Source organism: Melanerpes formicivorus, unplaced genomic scaffold, assembly GCF_026170545.1.
Source record: "Melanerpes formicivorus ecotype bairdi unplaced genomic scaffold, bMelFor1.0.p_v2 SCAF_5, whole genome shotgun sequence".
NCBI classification, from domain to species: domain Eukaryota; kingdom Metazoa; phylum Chordata; class Aves; order Piciformes; family Picidae; genus Melanerpes; species Melanerpes formicivorus.
This window is the reverse complement of record NW_027142357.1, coordinates 16219624-16241799: the sequence shown is the minus strand read 5'-3', so window position 1 is coordinate 16241799 and position 22176 is coordinate 16219624. Positions and strand designations below refer to the sequence as shown.

Sequence of the window (22176 nt, the reverse complement as noted above, 5' to 3'; positions counted from 1 at the left end):
GCAATTTCCTGATGGTACTTTGGTGCAAGAACATCATGAGCAATGCAGGTGGTTTATGTCACACCATCATTCATATTTTTGACAGATTTTGAGTCTGCATAATATTCTCTGATAAATTTCTTAATGTGATCTGTGCCAGGAAAAGAAAACTTATGTTCTGCCAGCTTGCTGACAACCCCTATCTATGACAGAGTTTTGCTCAGTCAGTAATGGAAATAAACCTTGAAATCACAGTGAGAAAAACTGAAGAACTTTGTAGAAGAACGGCACTACACATGGCCAGGCTGACTCACTAAATCACAGGGTTATATGTAATGTGTTGCATAATCATAATCTTGGTTTTAAATAAAGAAATATCTTTAGCTGAGTCTGGAGTTCAGCAAACCTACTTACCTACCTTCTCCCATCAGCACAATGCAATCTTTCAAGCTAAACAACATTATAATACAAGAAAAGCATCTGTCAATAACTCCTTAGGTTGGGGGATTGCAGGGGAGGGGAAGGCATCATTCTTTTTCAGATTCTTAAAGGACTCTTCTCTAAAATCTTTGACTTGGGAAGGAGTATGGAGGATCTGTACTAAAATTTCACAACTCGGACTCATACAGGTTGCCCAGATAAGAGGTCAAAGACCTGGACTTCCCAAAACACGTAGAGACAAAGAGGGTGTTCAGCACTTTTCCCAGCTTCTAAGTACTCTAATAGAGAATGAAGTTAAATCTACTTCAATCTCTAGCACTTTCTGATACTATGAAATTGAAAAAGGCAAATCCATAAAAGATTCTAAGTCAGTATTTTGTGTATTGTGATATTCAATTTATTTTCTGGATAGAAAAGCAGTGAAATGACACAGTTCTCTTAGAAAGATAATATATTCACTCATTCTAAAGACAAAACCTACTTTGAAATGCTGTTTTATCCTACTGTAATTAATCAGCAGCTGGGCATCGTGACTTAAGTAACTGAGAGGATAATGTGGGTTGGGATCATTCCTACACCCAGAACTTCTGGGGAGTTTTAGATCTTATCCTTCCCTCACTAATTCCATCAAAGTAATCTCCCTTCCTGCCACTCCTAAAACTTTTGTTAGACACCATTTGATTACTCAATTTTTAGTAGTATTCCAGGATGAGACATGTTTTGCAAAGGCTTTGATTCTAACGTACAACAACATGAGGTCAGAGAAGAGACATTCAATTAGAGTTGAATGCCACAGGATCAGAGAAAGAAAGGCAGCTCTTTGTGCCTAACTTCTCTGAGTATGAACAGAGCTCAGGTGACGTACAAAATTAAAAGCTGAAATACTAAATAATAGCATTTATTTGTTAGGTAAAAAATTTTCACTAACATAGCAGATATCCTTAACTTCTAAAATAAAAATAAAAAATCATGTGTTTTAAGATTTTTAAATAATGTATTTAAAATATAGCTTTGCTGTGACAGTATTCAAAATTCCCAGTGGTGGATGAAGATATCACTGCTATACAAACTGAAAAATAAGCAGATTGCTAACCCAAAGATGTCACAATATGAGTTACCTGAGAAATCAGTTTATTGATACATTACCATGTCTGAATTTTGCTTTAAACTTTCAGCAATGACTGGTGAGAATGAATCTGCATCCTGCAGTAGTTCACTTACAGGAAGTATCGGCTGTGCTTTAAGTAATTTTTATAAGGTTCAAAATACAGAGGAATTAAAACTATACCTTGTTGAAATAACATTCTTTGTTTGCTTACAGATCATTGCCAGGGAGCATCTGCAGGAGTGAAGCTACAAGTGATTTACTTAAAACAGGATAAGCAAAACCACAAACTGAACACTAAATTTAATTAACATCCACATTTAGACAGTGAGTAAACGTCCAGCTAAGAGGTGGAACTGGCTTCACATACCAGCAGTCAGCTTCCAACACTGGGAAACACAATAGTTAAACAGGATTAAATACCTTCTTTTTGTAGATCTGCTACCCTATGCTCAGCATGTACCATTTTTACACAGATGTGACACATTTCTTGCTGGTCATTTTACAGAAGGCATCTCTAAGAGTCCTGGAGGTCAATGCTGTTTCCTGTTTAAAGCACACACCTGTTTTTTTCAGTGGATTCATTTGAAATTATAACTTTCTGAACTGACAGTAATATTTAGCACATCTTTAAAGGGTGCAGATAGATAATGAATGGTGATTGCAGTGATAATTACACTTGCCAGGAAGTGATGAATCATTTCATACTCTCTTGCTGGTCTTATTTTAAAACTAAAAATTTGGCACTTATCTTTTTTTTTTTTTTTTTTTTTCATTTTGGCATATATCCAAAAAGCTGCAGCATATCTTCTATAGATACAAGGGTTAAAACAGACACACAGGAAAAATGGAACAAGAGACAAGTTGCTCAAAGACAAGAAAAAAGCCAATGACAAAAGAGGTCCAAGAATTTCTAGAGATGTGGTCTGAGCTCTATTTAAATTGCCAAAATATGAAGTTCTCCACATCAGTATGGGGAGGGAACAAGGATAAGGCTTTAGAAAAAATGCTGAACAAGAACTAAGAGGAGTTTAAAGACATGGGATATAATGAAAGAGCTGCTGAAACCTAGTTACACTTAGAAGTACACATAAGGAAAATGGCTATGATGACAAAGAGTTTGTTTCTTGTGATACATTGATACTTCAATTTAAGAATTAGTGTTAAATCCATTGTCTGACCAGAATATTGCAATGGTGGAATTTATCAACATCACAGATTGACTCAAGACTGTCAAAAGTCCTCTGCTTAATCTCCAACAAATGTAAATAGTGGGCACTCAGACACCCTAATTACTGCCTTAAAGTACAGCCTTTGCTTTTCCATTTTATCTGAGATTTAATTAAACAATAATAAAAGGTGAAAGTTGGTCACTCATGAGCATAGTTTCCTATGTCCTGCACACAGCTATGCTCCTCACTGAGAAAACAATGTTCAGAAACTTTTGTTTAGAATAGTTAAATCAAAACGAAGGAGCATTTTCCGGTGTATTCAATTGTGGCATGAACAGCCAAGTAGAATCAACAGTATCTTTTGAAGAGAAAAAAGAAAGGAGAAATACTTTCTTCTTCAGACTTTTTCTCAAAGCCTTTGAGCACAGAGGATTACATGGTCACTCCTGGCAAATATTTGGTTTGAAAATGATCACACCTCCATTCTCCAAGAGCCACTGCAAAAAAAAAAAAAAAGCTCTCCAGAAGGCTTAAAGGTAGCATGAAGCATTGTTTGATTTTTATATGCCCTGATTTGACAAAAGATAAGAAAGTTCAAGCATTTACTCCTGACTCTGACACAAAAAATACAACAGAGATCTTCTCAAAAACAGAAGTCTGTTTGGAATAGCAGCAAATATGTCATAAAATAATGTACTGGTAGCCTTTAAGTTCACATACAAATGTTCTAAATCCTTGTTGCATTCAAATTTGGGGGGTTCTATGATTATCAATACTCTGCATTTCATCATATCTGTCAGACTTTGCCTTCTGGAAAGAAGCACCACTAACAGTGCAGACAAGCAGCTGTGACAGCAGCCTGGGACTTAAGAAAGACAATGATGCCCAGAAATCTTTAAAATCATTTTAATTGCTAAATCATAAATAATAATAAGTGCTTAAATGGATATAATGTGTACAAGAGCTTAATGATCTTGCATTTTTTTCTCCGCAAGGAAATCTGTTTTAATGTTACCTATCCTAAATGTGGAGACTGTTTTTCCCTACTTTTGATGCCTCTTTAATTTCCAATTTTTGTCTGAACTACCAATTTTCTGTCTTGAAAAAATAACACAGCTGAATACAAGAAAATAAAGAAGTATTTATTGTATTTTATATCCAAAAGCATACTTATATAAGAATCAGCAAAAATGAGATAATAACTTTCTGTGATACATGAAGGCAGCATGCTTATCATGACATTTACGCCTACTCAGATGTTCATCTGAGAAAGTCATATTGACAGCTTAGTACTTGAAGCCATCATTGTTCACAGACACATACAATTAACAGCTAGACAGTAATGAGATGTAAGTCTACATGAGTACGCAGAGGGTGGAAGGTTGTGGTGCACCCACATATATCCACTAGGATAAATCAAACTAAAATACCATTCTTTTGAAACCTGTGTAGAGCTACTTTGCAAGTCTGGCCACTCTCCAGAATCTTTAGTTTGCAGATTTGGGGAAGAGAGTGAGGAGAGGTTTCAGAATTTGTTCTCCCTGAGCATCATTTGTTTTAACAAGATACCACTCCCACATCTTTGCAAGGTGGGCTTTGGTTGATTCCACACAATAAATCACCCAAACAAATCAATAATTGTTTGTCTGGGCCTCCGAGTTCTTAGATAAGCTGCTTGCATAAAACATCACAGAAGTAAAATATTTATGGATATCCTAACCTTGAATTAGTTTACAATCTGGTAAGAAACTTACAGAATTTAACATTTCTTATGGGATGGGAATTTTAGAATAGAATAGAATAGAATAGAATAGAATAGAATAGAATAGAATAGAATAGAATAGAATAGAATAGAATAGAATAGAATAGGATAGAATAGGATAGAATAGGATAGAATAGGATAGAATAGGATAGAATAGGATAGACCAGACCAGACCAGACCAGGTTGGAAAACACCTTCTAGATCATCAACTCCAACCTATCACCCAACACCATCTAATCAACTAAACCATGGTACCAAGTGCCTTACCCGGTCTCTTCTTAAACACCTCCAGTGATGGTGACTCCATCACCTCCCTGGGCAGCCCATTCAAATGACCAATCACTCTTTCTGCGAAGAACTTCTTCCTAACATCCAGCCTAAACCTCCCCTGGTGCAGCATGAGACTGTGTCCTCTTGTTCTGTTGGTGGTTGCCTGGGTGAAGAGATTAAGCCCCACCTGGCTACAATCTCCCCTCTTTTTATGAGTGACCACTGAAGATGCAAGCAAGAGTAGAGATGAGGAGAATTCAGTATAATTTTCTAGTCAAGTAATTTGGTTGGCTAGTTTCTGAGATGAAAACACCACACACACCAAAAAACAAAAACAAAAAAAAAAAAAAAGGCAAAACAAGAAAAAATGCTGTAAGTCCCTGTATATCAAAGCCCAACAAAGAAATCAACCCTGACAATGCAGATACTGCAATTATCTAGAGTGCAGCCCTCGGCTATAGCCCAAACTACACATCAGCTCCAAATAATAGTTCTGTACACATAATTAGAAACATCCAGAATCAACAGCAGTCACAGAGACATGGCTCATGCTGGTAACATGGATATGTGTAACACTTACTTCCCTATTTTCCTTTCCTCCTGATCTAGAGCAAAATATTAGGCATAATAGTAAACCCTGATAATTTCTGTTAAGATACATATATTTTCCCCTTTTTAATTTTTTTAAAAATTTTAGTCTTAACTATTCTTTTGAAATATCTTGCTAATACTTTTGTTCTTGCTAACAAATAGCAGTGAGCCATTCACCGAAAAAGTGTACACTTCCCAAAGCCCCATGAATATTTATTTGTCTGTAACATATTAGGCTTACTTACCAGATTTTTCTGCTGAAAAAGTCCCTCAGCACCACCAGTCATTCACATGACTTCAGCCTCTTTCTCTGGGAGGTGAAGTAACATGACCAAAATGGAAGAAATTGAAACTAAAATTGAGTCTTTATTCTAGGTCAGGTATCAGTTCACTCTCTTGGCCTTAGAACAGGTATCTGCTTAATTGTACAGATACATTAAAGCTTTTGAGCTCAAAGAACTGGTTGAAATGTTTGAGAAGCTGTTCGATTGCCACTTATGTAGACAGTATAAGTAATACAGTCATAATGAACCACAGCAAATGGGAAACACAACATCAATAAGAATGTGGAACACTGACCTAATTTATACCAACTAAATGCAAGTAAATGTGAGTTTAGGACTTTGCAACCTAACCATTCTGTAGGACAAAACCATTAGTTGGAGTTTTAAAGTGTAGGGCAATCTGAGCCTATTATTTGGGTATATTGTTTAGAAGCTGACTGGGAAGCCTTTGGATTTAGCTTGAGTGAGAAGTACCTTAACTATCAACAGAAGTCCTGACTGCCACAGTACTTCTTAATGATAATGAATTAATAGAAATTATTCATATAATTTGGTCTGTTTTTCTAGAACAAACACATTTAGTAAGCAGTCTAAGTAACTTGCAGTCACGTCAAGGCTCCATGTACAAAAGTGACTAAACACAGAAGGAATGTAGCATGCATGGAAAGCAAACATGGAGAAGGATGACAACTCACTCCATAAATATTGCTGTCATCTACCTTTAATACTTTTTTCCCAAACATTAATAGGAAGAGAATCAAATAACATATTTAGGGGAAAAAAAAAAAAAAAAAGAAAAAAAAAAAAAAAAAGATGCATAACCTTGAAAGGAAGTGAGTGCTTTTGTAAAAGGGAAAAAGCTGTCTTTTTCTCTGCTGCTTTCTTTTTGTGAGTCATACTCTGGGAGTGGTACCAGAATGTCTTGTTGTCCTATTTCTATAGAAAAAAATTCTTGAGCAAGTTCATTCTTGATTAAGCTAGCATGGTGCCAAGCAAATGTAAAACACTGATCTTTGATTCAGTGTTTTCTATTGTTCCAGTTGCACTAGGGGAGGGAGGCAATCCCGTGGTTTTTGTTACAACAGTGCTTCAGCACTGGTACTGCTGTGAATGGCACTAGGGTACCATTTCCGTGTTTGTCAGCTTCACTAAAGAAACATCTTTTCAATACAATTTAAGGATGTTTCTCAATACAACAGTTTCAGAAGTGAATCTATATTTGCAATCTGGATTTGACAATTAATTCCTGGTCTATTCCACATTCTTTATCCTTTTAATTATTAAAAAAAAAAAAAAAAAAGGATCCTTAAAAATTATCTACATTCCAATCTGATATAAAAGAGAAGAAACTGGCACGTGCCATTGTATTCAAAGCTGCAAACTGAAGCTGATATTGATAAGTGGGATAACTTCTGGTGTTAATAATTCTTCATAAAATACAAAGGTAACCTCTTTATGCTTTCTGAATCTGTTAAGAAAGATTTGATGTGAGCAGAAATTAAAACAAAACAAAACACAAACCACAACACACCACAACCACAAGTAAACAAACAAACAAAATATCATCCACTGAAGGACTAGTACCTGCAGAGAAGTGTTAGAATTGTATAATCACACCACTATAATTGGTAATATACTGCTACTTGGATATCATCTTTGATCATTTTCATTTTCATTACTCATTTACAGAGATGAGGCAATCTGGGCAGCTGCAATCACATGTGTAGGCATTGGTGCTTTGTAGATAATGAAATTAAAAATGGTACCCTGTATTTGCTGATTAGTAGTCTACTTTTTGTACAGAGATTGTTTACTGAGTGAAACATCTCTTTAACATGTGTAAATACTGAGCTTAATGCTTTACACATGAAAGAATCGCAGTTTCTAGACTCACAATGTTAGGAATGGCTTTCAGTGTTAATTAGGATGAGAAGCATAGGGAAACTGAAATATTTGTGATGGGAAGACATTTTGTAATAGGGTAATAATGAAAACTAAAAGAGTTCTTTCAGTGAGGAAGGCTGGAGTTAATCACAAAGTGAAGCAACAAAGGCTTTTGTGCTTCTGACACTTTCCTCTGAGGCAACTCAGTGGGAAAAAAACCCCAAACTTAAACTTTTATTTTTTACACAGTTTTAGCACTGCTGACTGTATAGTGAGAAGCCTTCAACTATTTATACTAAATACTGCACAATGCTGTGCATATCATGCTAGCTGCCCGCTATATTAGAAAGGAATGCAATGTAATTATTTGGCTTAAGTGGGAGCATTAGATTAAGCAGGCATTAAATAAAACTGTCCCTTCCCATCTATCTCCCTTTCACCCTGCTCCCATTTCCCAAATTACTATAGTAAAACTGCTAAAATAAAATTTTAGATGGTGCTGGGCAACTGGGTTTTCTTTCAATGACTAACCCTTTTCATCTGCACAGCCAAAGCTTCACAGTTGCATTAAACAGGGAGAGGTCTATTTATGATGATAATAATACAAATTACAATCAATAGATTTTATTGTTAAAAATAAATTTAACGACAAACAAAGCACATGTGAGCTGAGGAGCCCATCTTTATCTTGTCTATCTGCAAAAACATAACTCATTAGCAAGAGTGGCAAAAATCCAAAATTATAGCAATAAATAGCAAATTTGCTGCAATCTGTTTGTATTACTTCAATAGCTGCAGCCAAGTGATAGACAAAAGGAGGTAAACATGTTTCTTTCATTTGGGAGAAGGGAGGGGGGAAGAAAAAGACTGGGGCGGCGGGGGAGGGAAATGCTTCAGGGAATCATTCTTGTCCTGTCAGGTGACTTTGTCACTTGGCAATTAAGAAAAGAATAATCATATCCAGTAACAATGAACTCTGAAAAATTATACCATCCTTGATACAGCCCGGTGTTCATAAAAAGGAGTGACCAGCAAATCTCAGCCAAATTCCACTACATCCCTGAAATACTGTGCTCTTCTTGCTCTTCTGTCACAGTAAAGGAAATCTGGTTTGAAATCTCATTTACTGTACTGTAATTCAATAGCCCCCAATTATATTGGTGTAACTGAGACCAGAACCAGGCTAATTTTATTAGATTATGGCCTTGATGGAGAAATCACAGGCTGAACTTCTATGGTCTGTGCTCTATGGGCTCTGTGCTCTATGGGCATGACCTCAACTGTGTTAATTATGCCACAAAAGCTATTCCATTATCTTTTTTGCCTCATTCAGAAATCAAAAATATTTTTCACACTATCAATTTCAGACAAAAAAAAAATGTAGCCCAACACCACATTTTACCTGAAAGAGTGAACTGAATTTTGGATCCTGACATTTTCTTACATCTCTGAAATGCATTCTCCCAAAGCTAGGTTTTCAGATCTTTCAGATTGAACCACAAAGTCTCAGTACAGCCAAGAATTGACTGCCTTTAGATATTAGATCTGATTGGATTGGAAAAAGATAGATGACTGAGCAAGCAAAACCCATCACTGGGCCGTGAAGTACTTTTTGCTGAGATACATAACTGAATTATGCGGCAGCTCTTTTGTGAAAATTATCAACTACATTTTCAGAAGTGAAGCATCATATGGAGATTTTTGCACTCATGCCCATGTATAAAGATGGAACTAGTCCCATGCATGTGGTAGTCTGCCAACTTCAGTAAGGCATGGGTGCCAGTTGAAGACAGATTTAATATAGCTTGTACAATGTAGAAAAACTTGAGTTCCATGCCAAAGGGATAATCATAATGTTAATCATTGTCAAATGATAAAAGTGTATTTTAGTGTGAGAAATCACATCTGTTGTCACTTTACATTGTCGTTATAGAGCTTTACATAGTATCTTTCTGAGTCTACTTCAATGCAATCACCATATGTAAAGCTGTAATAATGTTTTTCATTACTGTAATGAACACAGACCTTCTCTAAAATGTCTATGAAGTCTACCTTTTTCTGGAGATCCTTCCCCTTTAAATCTTCCTCTAGTAAAGCTGATGTCTTAAAGTATATTATTTCATATTGTTCTCTTGGTGATCCAAATTAAGCATATATTTGAGATTACATTTTACATATAAAGACAAAGGTAGAAAAGTATTTAAAAATCAAGTTCTATTAACAACCATGTTTCCCTAAATAGTAACATGAATCAAGAACTCTGCAACTTCCAAGTCCTCTCCCAAACAGCTAGATGATTTTAGCGTTAAACTGGTGATTAAAATATTCTGAACTTTCAAACTAGAAGATCCTAAATAAAACTTGTGCAAAACTATATAGTTTCATCAACTCATTATCTAGTCTTTACATTTTGCTTTTTTCTTAAATGTGAACACCAGGATATTTTTAAACCACACACAATGGAATTCTGGATACAGCCCTTTGTCACAAAGCAAAGATCATCACAGCACTAGAAGGCTAAATATGAGAGTGTTGACTCCCATGTAATCCAGAATTAATCTGGCAAAAGTTAAGTGTAAATCAAGGGAGAAAGAGGTGACAGAGATGGCTCAGTATAGCTTTTGCCCAAATGAGCTACCAGTGTTTTCCAGAACATCATAATATCATTTTACAGCATGTTTATTAGTATTGAACTTAATTTGACTGTAGCAAAGTTGGCATGTGATGTTAACACATATGCACTTTTAAACCATTTTGTCCCTATTTGCTACACAGGTAAACTATTTTTTCTCTTAACTAATGTTCAGTTTCATAGAGCACATGACCCATACTTGATCCTCAAGAGGGGTATATATGTGTGGTCTTGGAATACTAAGAGTAAAACAAGACATTACTGGTGAAGGACAAGGGAAATGTTTGATACATTAAGCCAGAATTAGGAATCATAAGGCCTAGACTGCAAGTGTTAATGAGCTGTCTCTTTGGCATTCTTGGAAATTCAATTTCTGTTTCACATGACAGAAATGTATTACCAATCTTACATTTCTTACCAAAAAGATCATTTAACATAACCCCCCTTGAGAACACTACTAAGTGTGCATCGCAGGCTTTTATATTACAAAGACAGGAAATACATTAATTGTATAGGTTCAGAAGTGTGTTAAACCAAAGTGTTTTAACACTTTCAAGCCTAGTTACTTTTACACCTCACATATTTAACCATTTCTTGAACAGTGGGGATACTCTAGTAGCCAAAGATATCTACAGCATTTTAAAATAAGAACATAATACTTCTGAGAAAATTTACATAAACCAGAAAGTATCTTGTAGAGATAAAATTATTTTGAAGAGTATTACTTTTTTGCACTCCTTTTACAGATATTCTCACCACCCTAAGTAATACTTCCTATCACCTAAAAATTTAAGTCTTCCTTCCAGAGATAAGTGTACTCTTTCACTCAATAGCTCAAAACAGTTACATAGTTTTGAGGACTCTTCATGGTGGCATGAGAAGGAAGCACTCAACACTTTCTTGCACAATATAGTAATAAGCCACTGTTAAAAGCATCAAATACATTCACCACATGAAGAGCCTGAGACAAATTCCTTCTCATGATTAACTTGGGCTTGTAACCAAGCAATGCTTTACAGCAAAAAGAGTACAAATGTATTTTTGTGTAAAATACATTTAAAGACCTGTAAGTACACACACATAAAATAGTCACAAGTGAGTTAACTTGATGTCTCTTTTTTCTTCCAGTTATTTAGAATATATACCAATAACATCTATTCAAGAGATACAACTAAAGATTCCTTGTCACGTCAGTACATGGTAGGGAAAAGGTTATTATATCTCCATTTTATCATCACTGACTGTTACTGGATTATCCCATAAACCTGGTTTGTAAATTTTACCTGATGCTAGGGCTGGTGAGGTTGTCTTAGTAGCCATTTAAATATATATTCCAAATTACCAAATAATGAATATATGAACAGAGAAAACCTTCTGTGATAATTTAGCAGATTTCTATGAAAAATAAATATCTAATTTCCAGTTGCCCATAGAATCCAAGGTTCTTCTAGTTAAGTTGAAAATAATTCAGAGTTGATCAATAATATTCTAGTTGAACTTTTTGCCCAATAGAATTTTTCAGATTTTGTGTTCATAAAATTATATCTATCTCATAGGTTTCCTTACTATAGGCAGCTATTCCATTGGCTGTGCTCCCAAGTCATCTTTGGCACCACAGGGACTAGGACAACTGTTTTTCAAATAACCAGTTTACTGCCACCTCAGTTTATAGCTTTGGAAGTAGAAAAAGTCAGGAAGATATGTTGATTCAAATTTTTTAAAACACATTTCATAATACTCCTTTTTCCAAAGACGTAATTTTGGTGGCTTTTTCAAGGTTTTTTTAATGTGTTTAATTTTCTTCAGAGCAAGAATTCTGCACTCCAACCCACCATAAAGAACATCAATGCCAATGTTGTAAGCTTTTTGCAATGCAGTTGCCTGTGCATCAGAAAATAACACACTCAGGATAAAAAGGGTCTGTCAAAAGGGACAATCATTTGCAGCTCCAGATAAGCCTGACATGTTTGGCATCTCTTGACAATTGAAACAGTTGTCTCAGTTATCTTAACTAAATGTATTTGGGATTAGGAAATTCAGTTATATTAATAAAAATCTTAAGTTTAGAAGGGAAAAAAACCTCAAACCTTGACCAAGACTTTAAAAAAAGCAGGAAAATAATATGACTAAGTGGTGTCAGAGGTGTTGAAAACAAAAAACAATCCCAAAACCAACAAACCATTATTCACATATAACTGCAGGTAAGTATGATGTTAGAATCTTCAATAAACTCTGCAGACAACACAGGAGAAAAAAAAAAAAGGAAAAAAAAAACCACAAGACTAGTATTCAATTTTCACAGGCAGAAAAAAAAGAATTCTATATTATAGAGGAACAAAAGAGAGAAGCAAGTACAATCCAGTAGTCTGTTCTTTGGTGTCTTTCTAGCACAAGTTATACTAACAGTGAACTATTCATGTGTAAACACTATTCATCAGAGAAATTCACAACAGTTAAATGTCTGCATAATATTTATGCAGGCTACTTGTTTTCCTGGGGCGCCAAAAGTCTGGAGAAGGTTTGGGTCAAACAAACTGCAGCCAGTGTCAAACCATTGATAATGGAGTGTAAGCACTTTCCTAGACAAACATCTTCCTTTAGATCTCTCCCTGTTAAAAAACACTGCAACGAATATTATCTGAATTATGCTTGGCAGGTTGAATTGCTGCTACATAATAGTATCTATTAAGTACTCATTCACACGGCATTCAGGTCAAGAAGAACCAAATTTTCATATAGCACTTTTTTTTTTGTGTTTTTTTTTGTTTGTTTGTTGTTTGTTGGGGTTTTTTTTATATGCATACACCAGAAATATTGCCAGTGGTGGCAAAGGCAAACAATAGGCTTATGGGGGGTTAGATTACAGTTCTGTATACTGCTAGTTATAGATTACCTAGTAACATTTAACTGATTCAGTTGAGGTGCAAATATGTGATAACAATTGTCTTGAATTAGCCAAAATACACAGCACAGATGTTTACACTGGCCTTCTTTCAAGCCAGCCTTCTGTTGGCTACAGGAGCACAGATGTTATCTGATGGATCATAAGGGTGGACTGACATGGGCAATACTTGATCTTCATAAAATCTGCTAGCTCAACATTAGCCTTTCAAAAATATTGGAACAAAATTGAACCCTCAGGGCAAGTTCATATTAGATCAACACTTCACGTCATGTCTTGACCTAGTATTAAGTATCCTAGAGTAGGATTTACAGTATCAAAGAATTAAGGATTTAAAACACGATCAATTTAAGACTGTGACAGTTTTGTTTTAGACCTGTTCAAGCAGGACTGGCTCCTTTAACTTCAGATATTCCCACCCTTAAACAGCTTCCTCCATTGTAAAGATGTGACCAGGTATGGAAACACAGAAGGAATCCAACCTAGAAACTGACTGAAGTTTATATTTACAGTAAGGTGAAAAAAAGTTCTTACAGGTTACTTTTAACACAGAAGGAAACCCTGCATGGCATCAAAACCAGTCATACTAGCACAGCTAAGAAAGATAGCTTGGAGTTGGGAGACAAGAATAAATCTTGGGAGACAACTTAATGCATGGTGGCTGCTGAAATAGGTCTTCTTTTAAGGACCATACAGCTGACAAAGGGGAGTCAGCCCAAAGAACACTTTTCTGGTAGAACCCCAAAGAAGTCATGTTAAGAATATTTGATGTACATTTATCAAATTACATATGCTGGCTGTTAGAATCACCCAAACTTTCAGGATTAAGTCACACACTCCCTTAAGAACACCGCACCTGGCATAAATGTACTCAGAGGATATGTGTCTACAGTCTGAGCCACAGAAAACTCTGCAGCCAGCTGCAGGCTTTAAGAGATACTGAATGCTTTTACAAGTAATTCTAAGTACTTTTTCTACAAGAAAATGAAGGCTGGGGAGAAGGCTGGATTTTTCACTCTGTAACACTGCCTGACTAATTATAAAGCTTTATGGACCATGAAAACCGAGTCATTTCATTTTCAGCTGTAACACTGTGACTGATGTACCCGATTACTGTTTTGCTTCCCTTAAGCACAGCAGAATACTAATTTCTCTCTTCTTTTAGTCACAATTACTCAGGTTTTTTTCTGTCTTCTTAGTAAAATTCAAGGATTTAATTTATATTAAGGTCTGATCACCTCTGTTGCTCCTGTATATGAGACCTTTTTTTAAAAGTTCTATTAATTTTGTTGGTGACCTCAAGCACTTCATGAAACCATTCTAGGAAATTGTGTAGGAATGGAGTAAAGGAAAATCAAAAAAGTTCCCCAACATCTGCTGTCACCAGGGAATGAGTAAAATACTCCATCACTTTGCACTTTTTGTGTCAACCATATCCCATTTGGTATATGGCTGGTTGATTTTGCTTCCTTTTGAGGGACTTTGGATGTTTTGTTTGGGTTTTTTTGACAAAAAGAAGATTTGCACGTTGGATACAACAATACAACATCAATACATCTTTGGAGGATTTGCTACCATACAATAGATCTAAAATTGTAGTCTTAGTTTTCTAATAGTCTCCAGTAAATGGCCACAGAAATAATTACAACTGATTTGTTCTAGCTCTCTTCCAGAGATAATATCAGGAGTAAACCAGGTGGGATGGCAAGCAAACAAAACAGAGCAGTACTAAATGCTTAGTTCACTCCTAAAGGATTATTTTGACATCTTACAGGAAAACTTCTGTCAGGCACAATTTTGATAAACCTGAGGTTATACTTTTCTTTCAAATGTATGAAGTCAATGTCTATTTTTATTATAATTTCCACTGGTAACTATGTAATTTCAGTATTTAGGCATTTGCATTTTTCTAACTCTATATAATTATCAAGACAAAAGGCGCCTTTTTTTTTTTTTTTTTTGCCTATCCTATTTTGACTTCATTCTGTCGTGGAGGTGGAGCAGAAATTGGGAATTGCATGTGGGAGGGCAGGATGAACTCTGAGTTTTTGACCAATAGCTGTGAGAAACTGCTAATCATTTTGTAACAGGCTTCAATAAAGTTTTTGAAAGAAATGTTTGCAATAATTGGCTGGTCTGTAGGGCAAACAAGGGGCCCTGCACAAGCAGCTGGCAGGAGTTCAAAATAGGAGGAAAGTAATTATTTGTCTAGTGGATTATATGCAATATCCTTCTAGGCAGACATCTGAATTGAACATTTGTAAGTTAAATAATCCCAGAAAGCATCTTTTAGGAAATCTTAGAAGTGTTTTAAGTAGCATGAGTAGATTCATAAGTCTAAGCTAAAAAAAAAAAAACTACAGAGAACAGAAATTTGAGACTGTTTAATTGCAGCTTAGCAGTCTGCTTCATAAAATGTTATCTTTAGTTTGTTTTGTAGTGTTCTTAGAATACTGAATTTTAATTGGAAACATACATGAGGGATGTGTGTACATATACATTTAAAGGTCTAGGAATGGGGAATTTCAATATGATATTGTATTATTTAGGGACTGTAAGACCTATAAAGATATGCTGCTACAGTTCATAGTGATATCATAGGCAAATTATGGCTTGTGCACCCCTCCTTCAATTTGCAAGACTTTCTAGTAAGGCTTCTATAAGAACAGTAATTTACCTACCCAAAGTAAATTGGAGGATTAGCATTTATTCTTATCCAGTGAAAGCACTGATATGTGCCAGCAACTGCAGTAAAAACTTGGTATGAACCAGAAAATTACTTCTCTGCCTCCTATACATTATAATAATGGAAATGGCATTCTAGATGCAAAGTAATATCATTATTCTAATATGACCAGATAAAAAAAGCTCTTTAAATTGCTAATGCTAAGCAGTTAAAATATCTATAGTTACTGAAAATCCTAGCATGTATCATATTATAAATATGATTATATACATATTTTTAGGTTACAAAGCTATAACTATAAATTGTTTACCTTTTATAACTCAGACACAGAAACAGTTCTATTTCAAAATCAAAATAAGTCATTCACTATTTATAATAGAAGTCTTACCATAATTATAGCCCTAATGGGATACATATCAATCAATACGTAAATCAGTATATAATTTCTTCAGTTTTCTGTTCAGAACATTTCTGAAACCACATTTCACAAATAGCAGCTTTAATTTTACTTCCATTGAGAAATTGCTGCAATTTGGATTACTTTTAAGAGCTTAAGACATTCCTTTAAAGAAAAGTTTTCACATTCAGAAAAAGTAAAAATACACATTACAAGTAAAAACCTACTGGAAATGTATATCTGATCTCCATTACTATTCCTAATGTGGGTAGCAGTAAGTGACAATTTCTGTCTCGCCATTTTTATCATAGCTATCCACCTGTAATTCTAGGTGTTCTCTGATTGTTCAGTACTCACAAATTTATAAACCTTTCTCTCATAAAATATTAAGTTCTGATAATCTCTTCAGTTAACCTCTACTGAAATTCTGTAGCTGAGGCAAACTGAACACACAAATAAAGGACAATAAATAAACACCAAATGCAATATAAAATAAAATGTGAACATGGAATTTAGGCGGGGGAGGGGGAAGATGTCTTTGTTGTATAAAGTTTTGGAAACCGTTCTGTAGCTCTTCCACCAGTATCCATGAATCTGGTGAAAGGACTGGATGAGCTACCCTAATAGAAGTTACCTATTCTGGTCCCTTTTAGACCTAACTAATTTGGATTTTATTTCATGCCTTTAAAAGCATTCTCTTTTCCAATAATTCAGCAAGCAGGTGTGGAAGAAGCCATTTTTCTACTTATCTTGACATCAAGGTAAGTTTCTTCAAATCAGTGACCAAGGCCTCTTTTTTCCTCTAAAAGATGCATATGCATGCAATGATATGCATTTGTCACTGCAGCATTTTAGGATGAACAATCTGGGTCTACAAGTCAATCCCTTTTAGTGTCTAAAACAGTTTAGAGTCTCCTTTCTGCAGAAATTTGGATCTATTATGTTGGACATGGAAGAAAAGAAATAGAAGAAGGTAAAGAAAGAAGCTTATGCCTTTCCTCAAATCCTTTTTCCTATCCAAGTTAACACAAATTAGTTTTAGGACAGTGGTAACAATTAACATAGTCTCTTTTAAAATCAGTAACAATTACATAAAGTAATCTATTCTATTACTATTATACTATTGCAATACTATACTATTATATAAAGTAATCTAATAGCATGTGAAGTGTAATCCTCCCCACTCTTATGACCTTGGATGTTAACTTTTTTCCTTTCAGAGATTTTCTGGCCTCTTAGAGACAATTCCATCAAATACGCATATGTGTGAAGAGCAAGTTATATTCTCAATAATTAATTCAATGCTCATAAACTAAACTCACCCCAAATCAACAGTGGTAGGGATACAAGAAGTTATTTGTAAAGAAGATGTCTGCTTGCAAAATAAGATAAGGTGGGGAGGGTCAGACAGTTCTGTGGATGACACTGAGTGAAGTGGCAAAGAGCCAACATATACAATAAACAGACAGCACCACTTCACAAAATAACAAAGAATACAGAGTTAAATCTACCTGCAGATTAAGGAGAATATAAAATATTGTAAGGCTAGTAATCATACTGAACTCTGCTTTAAATCTGGTTGTCTGGATTATGAATCAAAGCACTTCAAAAAGGCTGATTCCCTTTCACAACCCACTACCATGCTCTATCAAAGATAAACTGTCAAGGCAGCAAACTCTCTGGTCCCATTGACACCAGAATACATAAAAGTTGGAAATTAAGTTACTGTCTAAATAAGTATTACAACTGATAGAGAATGAAACACTAAGGGAAAAATTCCAACTGCGGCATTAAAGGGTCTGAGAAGGATCCCTTTCCTAGGCTGTGACAAGGTGTCTTCTGAAGTGGAAGGTGTACAGCACTGCCCTTCAGCCAGACAGCTGGAATTCCAGAAATGGCTTGAATGGCTTTTGTTTTTACTCTTTTATATAACAAAGAATTATATAAGCCATACTATTACATGAGTTATTTAGTTGTTACTTGTTACTTGTTTTTGCTTTCTCCCTGAACTAAAAGACATTAGAAGCCTGCAGCCTGCATACTGAAAATGTCTAAGTACAAAGACCAGAAGCTCCAGTCAAGACAGAAATGTACACAACTCATGTTCACAGATAAGTCCCTTTGCAGTGAGTTCGTGTTTCATACACTTAGGCATCAATAAACCCAGGACCAGTGCTGCCAGCTAATCTCATTGTTTGCAGCACCACTGCAATTGCAATGTAAAGAAAATAGAGTTGGATTTTTACTTGCAATGCAGAAGGCAGAGCTTGGCTGTAGAGCCACGTGTACATGATAAATGTTAGGTATGGTTTTCATTTTATCCAAGCTTTTATTGCTGCTGTCCTGGTCCACTTTGGGAGAGCATTATGTTAGCAAGATCTCTGCAAGCCTATAGAGAAGAAAATCCATGGAAAGCCCTTCAGTCAAGCTTCTATGATACCCAAATTTTCTCAATGGGCATTCAGTTAAGGGATTTCATTTATCCATAAGCTTAATCAATTCAACTACCTCATAGAAGAGTCTGTATTATAAAAAAAAAAAAAAAAAAAAAAAAGGAAAAAACAAAGTAATGTATCAACAATAAAAGCACCCCAAAACATATAAGGTTAAGTGTATATGAGATTCTGTAGCCAAATCCATAATTAAATGTATATTTCACAAAAAGGTGAAATGCTAATAGAAAGTAAAAGCTCATTTTACGGAAGGACCCATTCTGGCTTTTAAATACTATGCAGATAGTTACCTAAGTGAAATCCAATGTTCCTTCAGAAATAATGACTGTCTTGCAAAAAAGATAATCAGCATTCTTCAATGCCAAAATCCAGTAATGTTGTGTTGAAATCACGTGTGTTTCAAACCTCAGTAATTTGGCTTCACACACACTCAATTTCACTACCAGTTCCCTTCTTTAAGATAAAAGAACTCTCCTGTGTGATAATTTATAAAAGAATTCTTCCCAAGTCACATTATCGGTGGAATTCCACTTACCTGTCCCTCTCCTCTACCACATACATACTTCCACTTCAATACCTGTGCATCAATAAAATGAATCCTTTTCCTTAGTGACTGATGTTTACACTACAAACAGAGAACAGAAAACTGCTCTGAAAAACTCAACTCTGAAATTTCCCATATAATATTGATAATATTGACTAGACACTGATTTACAATTGACTAGTTAATAGATAAAATTAAATTTTCAGGAAGTCTGAAAAGCAGCCAGCTGAGTGCATACCTAATAATATAACCTGTTTCTTTTAAATTCAAGTCTTTTAGCACTTTCTTATTATGTTCCACAACAGTCACAAGGCTGGAACCAACCCTCAAAAGATTCATAGTGTTCAAACACTTAAGCTGCATTTGATTTCGATACACCACAAAATCCAACTATTATTTTAGCTGCTCCTAAAGAAGCATGAACCTTATTTCCTGGAGCTGATGTACTGAGTGTCACTAATGTTTAATTATTTACATTAGTTTGTTTAATGGAACCATTCCAGAGGCAGCTGAAAGGAAATGTTTCAATCCAAGAGCCTAGCGGTAACAGAGAACTTACAGAACAAACACAAGCAGCAGCTTAGACCCTACACAAATGGACGTCTGCACAAATTGATGGAGATCTCTAGTAGCGGAAACTCAGAGGCAAGATGTGCAGCATCAGGAAATTATCAAAATATTTGTTCTGCTATGTACACTCTGGGGTTTCTAGGGGCTAAACAGCTCCCAAGTGAATGATCTTAAACAGACTGATGATAGGATTCAGAGCAAATATTCAAAAGCATATCACAGAGCAGTTCTGATAAATCCCTGGTCACAACTGGAAAGTGACTGTCCAGATAAGCAAACCAACTTTCTACTGAAAGAAAGCGGATGATGGAAACGTCCTTTCACACAGCTCATTTGAATCTCTAACCAGTGCATAGAGGAACCAGACAGTGCCACAGTCAATGCATCTAAACCTTTTAGCCCTTTAAACCCATTTCTCTTCAACAGTATTAGCTATGGAATACCTTTCCAGCAAAGATAAGAGTGTCATTTCCTTGCTTACAAAACAACAAATATAACGTGTTTATTTGTAATATCCTGACATCAACTTTCAAAGCAAAAACTAGAAAAATACTTAAAAAGAGGTGTTGAAGTTTAGGGGTTTGGAACACACTAGTTTGATGCAGTTTCTCTCTGACAGGTTGCGGAGGTTTATTTACTGATAGTTTGCATTCGAGAGGACTGAATTAGACACAGCAGGTGCTTAGTGGCCCCTTCAAACAGACCTTCAATCATTTTATAGCATTACTGAGCACCACAACAAATGACACAAAAAAATAGAGACACAGCATGCTCCCAATTGCTAAGCACCTTTTAATACAGACTTCTTATCAACACCGTAAAAAGACAAGTTATTGATACCTCATATGGAATTGCAATAATGTACTTACCATTACATACTGACAGGAATGATGAAACAGCACCAGCAATGCTGATTCTGAAGATAACCTTTATAAAATCACATCAGAGCTATAGAAGAGCTAACATGAAAGGACTTACCTGCATTTCAGTCTGGATGGTAACTCTCACTAGTTATATATATGTTTTTATATTTTTTTTTAAATGAAGCTATTGAACCTTATACAGACTGATATTAAGCACCATTATATATGGGAGTGATGTACTGTGTTAGGGGAGCAAACACTAATCACAGCTTAGGGGTAACTGTCCCATTTGTTAATTAGTCATTTTAACAAACAGATGAAAATGATCTTTCCCAAGGAACAGAACAAAAGCCAAGAGAAGCTACTCACATTCCTTTGAGTCGTTGCCACATTTTCTCTGCATGTCCTCCAATTTGATACTTTATAGAAGCACTTTCCAGTTCCCGAGGTGTTTCTGTCACTCGAGCCCCCATCGTTATTGTCCTACAGCGATACAGTTACAGTCAGGCTCAGCAGCAAGTAAAAGTATTCTTTAGTCCACTATAAATGTCAGAAGATCCACGCATGTTAGGCAGTAGCTGCTGTCATAGCAAAACACATCAGAATTACAACAGCTGAGGGACGATCCTGACTGAACGCTATTCACTTTGATAGACAAATCCACTCTTCGCCCCCTCCCCGCCCCCCCCCCCCCCCCCACCACCAAGCACAGAGCAAGTACACACAGATCCTCTGACTTTGAGTCTAATCCATTCGGGTGAGCCTGCTACTATGCTACTGACTGCTCAAGCTCCTTTCTCGTACACTTTTTCTGCTGTAAGCATATGCACAGAAGCACAAAATGATTCCTTAAAATGGACTATAATTCATTGCCGTGCGTAATAAATGTGAGTGGCTTTAACAATCCAGAAGGAAAGAAAGGCTGGTTTCTGCTCTGCAGGTTGAAGAAACAGTCTGCAACAGGAAAGCAGATGGTATAAGCCAGTATCAGACACATCACCCTACAAAAAGAGTGCATGTTCAAATGCCAGAGCTTTCCTCTTTAGTTTATCCTGATTCTTAACACATAAGTATTTACCAGCCTCTAAAAAAAAAAAAAAAAAGACTGTACAAATACTAAGTCAGTAGTGAAGACACAAAAATTCCTGCAGAAGAGAAATCAGAGAGCTCTACAGGTTGTTTTGAAGGAATATGCTGTAATGATGACTATTCACCTTCTCCTAGCAACTCCACACAGTAGGTAACTGTCAATTTAACTGGAAGAAAATGCAGCAGCTGCAAGACAGCCCACTTTGCGAATCCTTCAAGATAGCAGCATGCATGTGTCAAAATCTGATGCTGAACTCTCTGTGTCTGCCAGCAGAAAACAATTAAGTGCATGCAAACAGCAAAACAGTTGAGGACTAAATGGTATGCCAGCTGTGCAGCAGATTGCCAGCTCTGCCTTTCAAGTGCAAACCTAAGAAACTAGTTGTACAGCCAAAGCTGGATTCTGGAGAGGGCAAGAAAAAGGATTTCCTTGTTGCTTGCTTAGCCATAGACTTGGGTTTACTTAGCAGCTCCTGTACTCTGTAAATAGGACCTGTCTTGTTTGGTGAGTCAGTAACTATCTTCATTTCTGAAGCAGAAGCCAAATAATCA

General features: G+C 35.8%; 1 protein-coding gene across 2 annotated transcripts in view; it reads right to left on the bottom strand.

The window, feature by feature from the left end:
- PDE1A (phosphodiesterase 1A) overlaps positions 1–22176 on the bottom strand; it is a 219209-nt gene that overhangs the window by 130334 nt on the left and 66699 nt on the right. For both annotated transcript variants that reach the window (XM_068138424.1, XM_068138423.1), the window contains exon 2: positions 20905–21018. In XM_068138424.1, coding sequence (XP_067994525.1) covers positions 20905–21008 — 104 coding nt within the window. In that variant the 5' untranslated portion in view covers positions 21009–21018. The remainder of the gene's footprint in view (positions 1–20904; positions 21019–22176) is intronic.